The sequence below is a fragment of the Oncorhynchus clarkii genome, chromosome 18, assembly GCF_045791955.1.
Source record: "Oncorhynchus clarkii lewisi isolate Uvic-CL-2024 chromosome 18, UVic_Ocla_1.0, whole genome shotgun sequence".
Lineage (NCBI taxonomy): Eukaryota > Metazoa > Chordata > Actinopteri > Salmoniformes > Salmonidae > Oncorhynchus > Oncorhynchus clarkii.
The window spans coordinates 14862286-14874948 of record NC_092164.1 but is presented as its reverse complement, the minus strand read 5'-3'; the positions used below and the strand labels follow the sequence as shown (position 1 = coordinate 14874948).

The 12663-nt window shown below is 40.1% G+C and overlaps 1 protein-coding gene across 6 annotated transcripts in view; it reads left to right on the top strand.

Annotated features, from left to right (window-relative positions):
* Positions 1–12663, top strand: part of LOC139373053 (CD48 antigen-like) — an 85143-nt gene that overhangs the window by 26053 nt on the left and 46427 nt on the right. Inside the window, exons 5-10 of one of the 6 annotated variants that reach the window (XR_011627529.1) lie at positions 1751–1774; positions 3593–3652; positions 5406–5438; positions 5985–6032; positions 6340–6514; positions 6713–8129. The exons of 1 other annotated variant lie outside the window; for it this stretch is intronic. Coding sequence is in view for 2 of the 5 variants with exons in the window: in XM_071113085.1 (XP_070969186.1) it covers positions 1751–1774; positions 3593–3652; positions 5406–5438; positions 5982–6032; positions 6340–6389 (218 nt within the window). In the remaining 3 variants the exon portion in view is untranslated. Of the gene's footprint in view, positions 1–1750; positions 1775–3189; positions 3248–3592; positions 3653–5405; positions 5439–5981; positions 6033–6339; positions 8130–12663 lie in introns of those variants that run through there. 4 more of the 6 variants (XR_011627530.1, XR_011627531.1, XM_071113086.1 and 1 more) reach the window with 4 other exon arrangements.

Here is a 12663-nt window from a genome sequence, read left to right as displayed (position 1 = left end):
AGTCACACAATCGTGTTCTCTACTCCGACAATTAATCCACAGATGAAAGGGGAAACCTACTTTGTTTCTAGTAATCTCTCCTCCTTCAGTTCTTCTTCTACTTTTCTTCTTCTGTGGATAATGTATTGCGGTTGGCAACTGGAGTGTGGACCTCAGTTCATCTTTCAATCACCCACGTGGGTAAATGTTTCTAAAAAACCAATGAAGTGATGGAAGAGGCGGAACTTGCAGCACATAATGCGTCAAAAATAGAAGCAAGTTCTATTTTAGCACCTGGCTACGCAGACACTCATTAACGTGCGCAATCATTCTGGATGAAATGATTAAATAACATGTACAATGCATTCGGAATGTATTCAGACCCCTTGACCTTTTCCACATTTTGTTGCGTTACAGCCTTATTTTGAAATGTATTAAATAACCCCCCCCACCCCCCAATCAAACCACACACAATATCCCATATTGACAAAGCAAAAACTGATTTTTAGTATTTTTGCTAATATATATATAAAAAAAATAAGAAACATTACATATACATATGTATTCAGATCAGTAATTTGTTGAAGCATCTTTGGCATTGAATACAGCCTTATGTCTTCTTGGTTATGATGCTACAAGCTAGGCACACCTGTATTTGGGGAGTTTCTCCCATTCTTCTCTGCAGATCCTCTCAAGCTCTGTCAGATTGGATGGGGAGTGTTGCTGCACAGCTATTTTCTGGTCTCTCCAGAGATGTTCAATTGGGTTCCAAATTTGTTCCATTTAAGAATGATGGAGGCCACTTTTTGGGGACCTTCAATGCTGCATAATGTTTTTGGTACACTTCCCCAGATCTGTGCCTCGACACAATTCTGTGTCGGAGCTCTACAGACAAATCCTTCTACCTCATGGCTTGGTTTTCCCTCTCCACTGTCAACTGTGGAAACGTATATATATAGACAGGTGTGTGTCTTTCCAAATCATGGCCAATCTATTGAATATACCACAAGTGGACTCCAATCAAGTTGTAGAAACATCTCACGGATGATCAATGGAAACAGGATGCATCTGAGCTCAATTTCGAGTCTCATAGCAAAGGGTCTGAATACTTATGTAAATAACGTATTTCTGTTTTTTATTTGAATATTAATTTGCAAACATTTCTAAACCTGTTTTCGCTTTTTTATTATGGGATATTGTGTGTAGATTGATGACCATTTTTTTATTTAATCAATTTTAGAATATGGGTATAATGTAATAAAATGTGGAAAAGGGGACGGGGTCTGAATACCTTCTGAATGCACAGTATGTGTACATTTATTTTGCAACACCAGCAGAGGTCAGCATGCTAGCTCCCTTTAAAAAAGCATGTGTATATTTTGTGATTTGTCATTCTTTGAGTTTGTCTTCATGCATTCTTGTTGATTGTAGGCCTAGGTAAGAACTTTGATGTATGGCTTTTAGTTCAATGCATGTGTAGGATTTATTGAGCATAGTTTGCATTCGTCGTCAGCTGTTTTATGCACTGGTTACTTTCACATTGAAGTCGGCCTGGTGCAGGTACTGTACGCATGCTCTCAGAAATGATGTCTCCTTATTGCAGCTTAAGCATGTAAATGTGGGTGAAGTCACACTCAACAGCTGACAGAATGGTTAATACACAGACTTGTACTTTAAGAGGGGTTATTTCTCACTCTGTTAAACATGACACATAAGCTACTGAACCATGGGTCAACATGGAAAATAAAATGTGTATATTTGTACTCCTCAGGATTGGTGTGGAAGAAAAAGACAGGTAGGATGATTCTGTCTCTTCCTGTCTCAATTATTCATACTCACTACTTCACAGAACATTTGGATTCCAGTGAAAACAAAGAACTATTTGAATGAAAATGTTATTGTCTTACATTTGAGTCCACAGCAGTAATGCCACAACCCAGAATATTTCCATGTTTTCTCTTATGCAAATTTAAAGGGCAAATACCTCCTAAATTCAAGGAACCTATTCTACTCTGTTTACAGTAAACAATGTTGATGGATGGTATAACTTTATAGGGATGCAGGCAACAATCAGTACCTTTTACATGGTACTTCTATAGGGCCATTTTGACCCTGCAGTTATGTGGAGATGTCAGAAATGTGTTTCTCATATTATTAGTGGTGACATTTATTTGAAGAACATGATTTAGTGACGTCTACATACAGTATGAGAAGGTGATTACTAATGTGAGTTTAAAGTGAGCAGTGTGTGGACTAGTGTATATAAATGTGCATTATGCTGTTGGAATCTGCAAGAAATGTGCTTTAAATTGTGTACTTGTGATGAGTATTTGAAGTCATTTGTTTGGTTTATCTTTACATCTATGCATTTTTGCACTGTCAAAATGTTACCCATAGAGGTAACACTGTGGATAAAAGTTGTCACTGTCACCCATTGCTAGGTTGTGGTTGAAAAGTCAATTATTTCACAATCTTCATTCAGGAGGTTTTCAGTTCTGAGAACTGTTTCCATGTTGTTTTGTTTGATATGACTGTTACCACTTTAGAGATGTGGATTGTTTCAGAACGTCTCAAGACCTTTGCAGGTTTTGTGTCTTTAAGAACGTACAGTATTTATCTACTGCAGGGGTAGGTAACCCTGGTCCTGGAGGGCCGCAGGCACATCATGTTTTTAATTTAACTGACCTGGTCCAACAGGTGTGTTGAATGTAGGCATTCACTGATCAGTTCAGTTTGTCTGGTGTGGTGCCTAGTTGGAACAAAATCCTGCAGTACTCTATGAACAAGGTTACCTACATCTGATCTTCTGTATGTTACAAATGAGAGAGTTGCATCATCATTAGTTATTGTGACGACAAAGATGTTTGAGAATGCTAAACTGATCTATTCTCTCTTCAGCTAAAGCCAGGGATGTAAACAATCAAATCACAGCCAAGTCCTCCAGCTAATTTAAGACGTCATGAAGCAGAAGTAGCATTAGAATTTAGATGCTCATCTTCATAGCTCAGAATATCACGAGAACATAGATTGATTGCTATTTTATTTGAATTCTGTTTTTAATGATTAATGGTAAGACACAGTGGCATTCGACTTGAATTCTGCCACTTACGCATCCTTTTCATTGTCATCCAGAAGGGAACGCAACAAATACTAATGTGATCTGTGTATGAGAATGCTAAGCTCAACTTTTCTCTCTTCTCTTCTTCTCAGCTAAAGGCAGTGACGGAGTTGATTTAACTGTATACAGAAATCACTCCTCCATTTCCTGGTAGATAAAAGTCTAATAGTTTACCTCATTTCAGTTTATGTGAAAAGACAAGCAGTGATTATGTAGAGAATCATTGTACCATTTAAACCACTGAAATATATTTTCTATAACCAAAAATACAGTATATTCAGCTGGTGTACAAAACCGAAACGGGAACTGTATAAATAGAACAGATTTACTGCTTCTTAGACTTGCTTACAACAGGAATGAAATATCTATAACTCATATTTCTATGTGAATTGGGTTGGGTCGCCCAAAAAGTTACCTATTGTAGCTTTATGCAGTGTTTGATGCAGTAGGAGAGAGGCTGTAGTTGATGTTTTCCTTGTGTGTGTGACTCTGCAGGGATTTCACTAACGGGGGAAGACAACGCAGTCCAAACTGGAAAGGGGCAGGGGAATGGAGGTGTGTATAAACATTTAAGTTTACCCGGTAACAGAGTGCTCTGACAGTTACAATACACTCAATACATATTTGTCCAGATTTACCGCTGCTAAATTGTATGTACTTAATGTATGTATTTCTGCCGAGGCACACTTTTAAATGGATAGTCTTTGGCTCAATGACTGGAAATCTATGGTAACAGCAAGTATATGGACACCCCTTCTAGGCTATTTCAGACACACCGGTTGCTGACAGGTGTATATAATTGAGCACACAGCCATGCAATCTCCATAGACAAACATTGGCTGCAGAATGGCCTTACTGAAGAGCTGTGACTTTCAATGTGGCACTTTCCAACAAGTCAGTTCGTAAAATTTCTGCCCGGTTAGAGCTGCCCTGGTCAACGGTAAGTGCTGTTATTGTAAAATGGAAAGTGATAGGCCACACAAGCTCACAGAACGGGACCGCTGAGTGCTGAAGCGCGTAGTGCGTGAAACTCATTTGTCCTTGGTTGCAACACTCACTACCGAGTTCCAACCTGCCTCTGGAAGCAATGTCCGCACAGGAACTGTAATTTGGGAGTTTCATGAAATGGGTTTCAGTGGTCGAGCAACCGCACATAAGCCAAAAATCACCATGCACAATGCCAAGTGTCGGCTGGAGTGGTGTAAAGTTCGCCGTCATTGGACTCTGGAGCAGTGGAAGCGCGTTCTCTGGAGTGACGAATCACGTGTCACCATCTGGCAGTCTGACAGACAAATCTGGGTTTGGTGGATGCCATGGGAACGCTACCTGCCCCAATGCATAGTGCCAACTGTAAAGTTTGGTGGAGGAGCAATAATGGTCTTGGGCTGTTTTTCATGATTGGGGCTAGGCCCCTTAGTTCCAGTGAACAGCATACAATTACATTCTAGATGATTCTGTGCTTCCAACTTTGTGGCAACAGTTTGGGGAATGCCTTTTCCTGTTTCAGCATGACAATGCCCCCAAGCACAAAGCGAGTTCCATACAGAAATGGTTTGTCGAGATCGGTGTGGAAGAACTTGACTGGCCTGCACAGAGCACTGACCTCAACCACATCTAACACCTTTGGGATGAATTGGAACGCAGATGCGAGCCAGGCCTAATGGCCCAACATCAGTGCCCAACCTCACTAATACTCTTGTGGCTGAATGGAAGCCAAAAGTCCCTGCAGCAATGTTCCAACATCTAGTGGAAAGCCTTCCCAGAAGAGTGGAGGCTGTTATAGCAACAAGGGGGGGACCAAGTCCATATTAATGCCCATGATTTTGGAATGAAATATTAGACGAGCAGGTGTCTACATACTTTTGATCATGTAGTGTAGCATGTCATTACGTTAACGCTAGTAGCAATACCCCCCCCTCCCTTGCCACCGCTGCTGAAAAAAATCCTAGTGAAACACTGCTGTAACTCACTGATTAATTTAACTATAATACACTGTGTATTGGGAAAGGGGGATACCTATAGTAGTCAGTTGTACAACTGAATGCATTCAAGTATAGGAGTGTGTAAGTATGAGTTTCTTTCAAAATGATCTGATTCGAGAAAGTTTGTCCTGTCGTCATTAGCAGCTGAAGCCAGTGGATTCAGCAATCATAAATATGAGTCAAAGCCTGAGAGTAAGAAGAAACAGTGGCATTCACCTGAAATTCTGACACTTAGCATCCTTTTCATTGTCATCCAGAAGTGAATACGACAAATACTAATATATCTGTGTATGAGAATGCTAAGCTCAATTTTGCTCTCTTCTCAGCTAAAGGCAGTGATGTAGTCCAGCCAGAACAAGGCAAGTAATCCAGTTAATTTAAGACTGTATAAACAGAAGTAACTTAAGTAGCATTTGATGCAGTAGGAGAGAGGCTGTAGTTGTTTTCTTTCTGTGTGATTCTGCTGAGGGGTTACGCTACTGTCCTCCAAAACATGGGACAACCTTGCTGACAAATTGCAGGGGAATAGAGGGGTGTATAAGACTTAAGAGGACAATTTACCCGGTAACAGAGTGCTCTGGCAGTTACGATACACTCAAACCATATTTGTCCTGATTCCTATTACTGACATTCTTAAAAGCCAGATACATTATACTGTGTTGTATTATAAGTATAGAGGGTTCATCTAGATCTGGGGTGTCAAACCCATTCCACGAAGGGCTTAGTGTCTGCGTTTTTTTTGTTAAGATCTAGGTGAGGGGAGTTGTTTACTAATTAGTGACCTTATTTCATCAATCGAGTGAAAACCCGCAGACACTCGGCCCTCCATGGAATGAGTTTGACACATGCTCTAGAGGGTTTACGAGATATTATCTGATTAAAGAAGTTTGTCCTTCCGTTAGCAGCTGAAGCCAGCGGATCCAACAGTCCTACAGTTCAGTCCAAGCTTGAGGGTAAGACACAGTGGCATTCACCTGGAATTCTGCCATCTACTATGTTGTTTACCTTGAGGATTGTCAGAGCAAGTTTGTGGTCTAGGAAATCCCTGTACTGTTTGATTGTTGTAGCTTATGAGGGTGTGAAGGGAGAGCAGGGATGTGTGTGCTATAAGTCTAACTCTTCTGGAAGAACACCTGTTGCATATATAACATAAGACCAAGAGTTTTTCCAGACCATGTGACCTGACCAGGAAAAACTCCTGGCCCTAGTCATTAGTAATGTTTTGTCTCATGAGCTCTTTCCTCTGTTGCTTCCTTCCAGCTGGTGGTCTTCCTGGTGGGGTAACTGAGGACCAGAAACATGGGGTTTGAAGGCTCTCAGTACATGACTCCTTATGTTACATTGAGACAAACGACCAAGAAGAGAGAAACATGTTTGAACTGTTGGAGATGTTTTTAATTAAATGTACATTTAAAATGAAGGAAAACAAGCAAACGTTGCACATATTAACTTGCATTCAATCAGATGAAGTACAGTGAGCTACAAAAGTATTGTGTCAGTGACATATTTTGTTGTTTTGGCTCTATACTCCAGCACTTTGGGTTTGACATGAGATCATGACTATAAGGTTAAAGTGCAGACTATCAGCTTTAACCCGATATGGATGAGAATAACCTCAAATTAAAGCTGACAGTCTGCACTTTAACCTCAGTTGTTGTATTACTTCAAATCCAAAATGCTGGAGTACAGAGCCAAAACAACAAAATATGTCACTGACACAATACTTTTGGAGCTCACTGTATAATGTGATGAACAGTGTGCTTTATGAACTTACAGTACTTCAGAAATATGAGAGCAATATTTGTATCTCAGAACATTTTGATGATGGACAAAAAAGTATCTTATACTTTGTGGTAAATAGCTTTGTGGATTCTTATCCTTTCTCAGTATTCATGCCTCGTCTTTACAAATCTCAATCAATTTGTGCAGGTTGTTTGAAGCCATAGTATCAATCACTTTGTGGTTGAATGATTCCTTTTCAGGTATTTTCTCCATTTTCTGTTTTAAATCACAGCTTGTGAATGTCTTATCATTTCATAATTGACTAATTCTTAAAGCCTTCACTTGACTTATGTCAAGTAATTTGTACAGGTTGTTATTGTTTTAATTATAAGAAGGAGAGCTCTGTAGTACTGAGATGTATTACTAAAACATTTTAATGCCTTAATATTTGAATGTTGTCTTCGTCAAATTACCATCTGGTAAATATCTGTTTTCACAATAGAATTTTGTGACTAGGATTTTAAGATGTATATTATTTTCTCTATCTGTACATCAATCTGTGATGGACCAATTATGGACCATAGTAAGGGGTACCACTTTTTGCCACCAGATTGGTAAGAACATTTGTTGGGCAAGACCACTAACCTGGTATATCCCAGGTTTTAGTTCTGTTACTGGTATGTCTCCGGTAATTCCGTTACAGAAGAAGTTATGAATTAAGACCAGCCACATTGCTTTATTTTAAGACTGGACTGTTCTATAATGGAGTCCTGGCACATACAAAAACATGTACCTGTACAATCATAGTATGTATCTCTGTTTAAACTCCAGGTTTCACGCTGTAGTGATGTGTTGATGACTGAATGATTGTGTTGTACACAACATCTGAACACCAATTTTGTTTCAGCACTTTGGCTTAAGATTGGGAAAAAATACAAACTTGATTGGTGAAAGCAATACAGAGGAAGGTCCATATCGGGCTGGGTTCAGACATCACTAACATACATATCCCTATCTGAACCCTTCAGATCTGTGACTAGTGAGCCGGGGAAAGGGACTAGTTAACTAGACTTAGAGATCAGTCTCGTTGCATGACTTCTCAGCTCGGTTCGCTTAATGGCTCACATAACAGGACAGACAATTCCTAAATCAAGTGTCCACTCCTTCCTTCTGAGACATGCTGCTGTGCAAAACAAATGCACTTGAAAGCGCAGTGTGTTTATTTTATCTGCAACAATTGCATTCCAGCCTGCATGTCCTGCCAATCCTTTGTGAATTTGAGGTGTTTGATATTTATATTTTTTCAATAAAGGAGTTGATGAGTTCTATGTTTGATTTTATTATTATGACCTCTGACATTGATCAGATTTTTTTCAAACCTAAATGTGTGTGTGTCGGTTTCTGTACCTCTATATTAAATAGCAGGTTATGCAGTGCCTCACAAGCATTTTTTTCCTGCTTTGTCTTTCTCTCTCTCCTGGATTTACAGAGGCAGTTCCCAAACCCACAATCACTTCTGCCTGTAACTCCAACAAAACCTTGTGCCTTACCTGTGAAGGCACCACCACTGATGCTGAACCCATCACATACAGCTGGAGAGGGGTTGTGGGAGGTCTTAGACAAACAGCTGATTGTCCCTAAGGGTTCAGTTCTTAACATAAAGACTTAAAACTCAATAGGATATGTGTTTACTTTCAGTGTCATAGGGGCTGTTTCGAAGGGTTAAAAAGGTCTGATCTTTTCAAAACTTCATATGGGTTATTAGGCAACCCTCGTGAACTGTAAATCAGTCATTTCTCCCAACAGATGTCAAAGAAAAGCTCTCTCTCACACACACAGCAAGGATGGAGTGACAAAGTGCGGTGCGAAAAGACACTCAGAGCCTGCAATGGCATTACCATAATCTCTAGGCTGTGCCGAGTTCAACGAGATGCCTCGCTAGACTGTAGCTTGTTCGGTCTGAGCTCATAATGAAGCCTGGCCCTACAATGCAGGTGCTTTTGGTTGACAGCGGGAGAACAGTTAGGGTTAGAAGCACAATTTCTGACGTCCTCCCGATCGGAAGGAACATTCCTGACGTCCTCCCGATCGGTGCAAGCCTAACCTTGACCATGCGGCATTAACCCTTAAAAGTTAAAAGAAGGTGTTTACATCCAACAGTTTTCAATGACTTCTCTCCCCATAGGAATACATTGCCTGCACCCCTAAATTCAACCTGAAGCCTATGTGGGTTATGAATGTCTTATGAACGTGTCTTCCAAGACAATCCATCAGGCCACTATGAGGTCTACCTGTGTTGATTCTAAGCTTCCTGGAGCAACCGGAAGTGGTTAAAATCACCCTAAAAGTGTTTTTCCATACCCAACCAGCAGTTTGTGATAAATAATGCATTCAACCCTGTGTAAATCGATCAGTTCTTAACGTAAACACTTAAAACTCAGGATTCTGTAAAGGCATACCCCAATCAGGATATGTGTTTACTTATAGCTTCCTGTGCCGATCAGAAGTGCCTTAAATGGTGTCATAGGGGCTGTTTCGAAGGGTTAAAAAGGTCTGATCTTTTCAAAACTTCATATGTGTGATTAGGCAACCCCCATGAACTGTAAATCAGTCATTTCTCCCATAAAATTTCCAAGAAAGAAATCACACACACACAGCTAGGACAGAGGGAATTAGAGACAGACAGTGCTTGCAATAGTTACCTTTGTTCGAACTAAAAAATAACTGTCAGATCTAGAGTTCTGAAACTTTAGAAACCTGTTCTAGACCTGAGGTCGATAGTGCGTGGTGAGTTACGTGGCTCTAGAAGGTTCTCGGACCGAGAAACAGCCTCGTACATTTGCAATAACGTAAATTCATTTTGACCATTATGAAAATGACGACATTTAGAAACGTCCCAGAGTCGCAAGACTAGGTCCATTGAAACCGGCTCGGCCCATAGAGATGAACCCCAACGTTTCTGTCCAATAGCTCATTCAAGGACCCCGTAGCAAGGCATGGAAAAAAGTGGATTTTCAGCACCAATTAAGGTCTTGCTCGGGCACCGAATGACCCATCGAGCCGAAACTCGGGATTCGGGGTCGCCTCACATAGATCTACACATAATATCAGAACTGGACCCGTAGCTAGAATGTAACTACGTGTTTTACGTTTTTATTATGTTTTAAACTGTGCCTGCTCTGAAATATGTGATAGTTGGCTTCTAAACGAGTTGGAAAAAGTGGGTTTGGTGTCAGATGGTATCAGTTTGGTGTCAGAATGACATCTAATTGACTGATGGACACTGACTTGCTAGTTGACTTTTGAACATTTGCAATATGTTTTAACAGAGAGGGACCATCACCAAAATGACATTCTGAAATCACCACTAAAAATGGCATCACCATAGTCTCCAGAACGTGCCGAGATGCCCCGCTTGACCGTAGCTTGCTCTGAGTGCAGCAACCCTGAAAAAAGCAGACTCAAAATGAAGCCTGGCCCTAAATTTCAGGGGCTTTTGGGGGACAGCGGCACAGCCGTTAGGTTTAAAAGGACAATTCAACCACAGGAATGTTCCTAAGGTTCTCCCGATCTCTGCAAGCCTAACCTTGACCGTGTGGCATTAACCCTTAACAGTAAAACAGGGTTTTTTAATCTCACAGATTACAATGACATCTCTCCCCCATAGGAATACATTGCCTGCTCCCCTAAATTCAACCTAGAGCCTATGTGGGTTAATAATGCCTTATGAACCTGTCTTCAATGACAATCCGTCAGGCCACTATGAGGTCTACCTGTGTCGATTCTAAGCTTCCTGGAGCAGCCAGAAGTGGTTAAATTCACCCAAAAGGTATTTTGATGTACATAACCTGCAAATGTGAAAATGACTGCATTCAACCCTGTGTAGATCCGTCAATTCTTAACATAAAGACTTTAAACTCAGGATTCTGTAAGAGCATACCCCAAGCAAGATATGTGTTGACATTGAAAGTCAATATATATAAAAACATATTTTAAAAAATAAAAAGAGTTCTTAACAGGGCGTGTTTTTTTTTTACCCTCGCAGGTGTCGTCTCCTTCAGACATGAGCTCGTCGTCAGAGCAGATGTTGAGCACGTTAACCAGCATCTCTGTCACTTTCTCGCCTACAAAGGCCAACCGGAAGTGCCTTTAATTGGGGTCACGGTGTCTGTTTCGAAGGGTTAAATAAAGTCACAAGGTAACCCTCATGAACTGTAAATCAGTAATTTCTCCCAACAGATGTCAAAGAAAAACCTCTCACATGCACACACACGCACACAGCAAGGATGGAGTGACAAAGTGTGGTGCTTAAAGACACACAGAGCCTGCAATGGCATTACCATAATCTCTAGGCTGTACCGAGTTCAACGAGATGCCCCGCTTGACCGTAGCTCGCTCGGTCTAAGCACAGCGACCATGAGAAAAAGTAGGCCCAAAATGAAGCCTGGCCCTAAATGTCATTTTCTTTTGGGTGACAGTGAGAGAACCGTTAGGGTGAAAAGCACAATTCGACCTCGGGTACGTTCCTGAGGTCCTCCCGATCTGAGCAAGCCTAACCTTGACCGTGTGGCATTAACCCTTAACAGTAAATCAGGGATTTTTGATCTCACAGATTACAATGACATCTCTCCTTTTAGGAATACATTACCTGCTACCCTAAATTCAACCTAGAGCCTATGTGGGTTAATAATGTCTTATGAACCTGTCTTCGATGACAATCCATCAGGCCACTATGAGGTCTACCTGTGCACAGTGCATTTGCAATATGATTCAACAGTGAAAAAACATCCCCAAATGAACATGATGAAATCAACACAACGAGCAATGGAGAGGAACCACTATCACTGCCCGGCCATCCCGAGTTCATCAGGCCAGTCAATTTTGCATTTCTGCAGTATTTCTGAGCATGACAAAAAAATGATAAATGCACATTGAAACATACTAAAATGCACAGCCTTGCACCTGGAACGGGTTACCAGGAGCACATTTTTAAATGGTTTTTAATGCCATTATGGGGTAGCAAGGGGTCCACCCGTGCCCATCCAATAGGGGGTCATAGGCCCCTTGTCATTTTGGACGTTTTTCAAAAAATCTTTAAAAAACAACAGTCCCACTTCTCCCTCATCATACATGACAAATAAACCATCTAGGTTGATTCATGACTTAACATAGTGCTATATAGGGCGAAATTGGGGAGTAAAAGGGGTAAAATTTAAAAAAATAAAAAAATAAAAAATTAAAATAAAAAACATAGTGCTATAAGGCACTATGTTTTTATATCATTTTGGCAGTATAAATGCCTTTTGGACATGGTTCACTGACTTTTGGGTTTGTAAACCGACTTCCATTGATCGTACATGGCAAATGGACATAACATCCTGATTTGGCACATTCAAATGTTTCATATTGCATTTGGACATTTCTTATGGCATTTGGCCCCCAAAAAAAGTGACTTTTTTGACTTTTGACTTCCTATGAAATCACATTGTAAAAAAAAAAATTATGATAATTAAATATGACAAAAGTATGTTCATACAGTTCTTATACATGTGTAATTGACAAAAAAAAATCGAAATAATTTTGTAAACGGTCCAGAAAGCACTTTAAGAGGGTGATAAGTTTTGGATTTTATTTCTCACATTTTCGACTTTTGACTTCCTATGAAATCATATTGCAAATGGACAAAACATATGCCTTATGCACAAGTTTTTTAAAAAATGATAATAAAATATGACTAAAGTATGTTGATACAGTTATTATACATGTGTAATTGACACAAAAAATCGAAATAATTTTAAAAAATTGTCCAGAAACACTTTTTTCAGGGGTTGATAATTTTTTTTCAAACTTTTTGCAATTTTT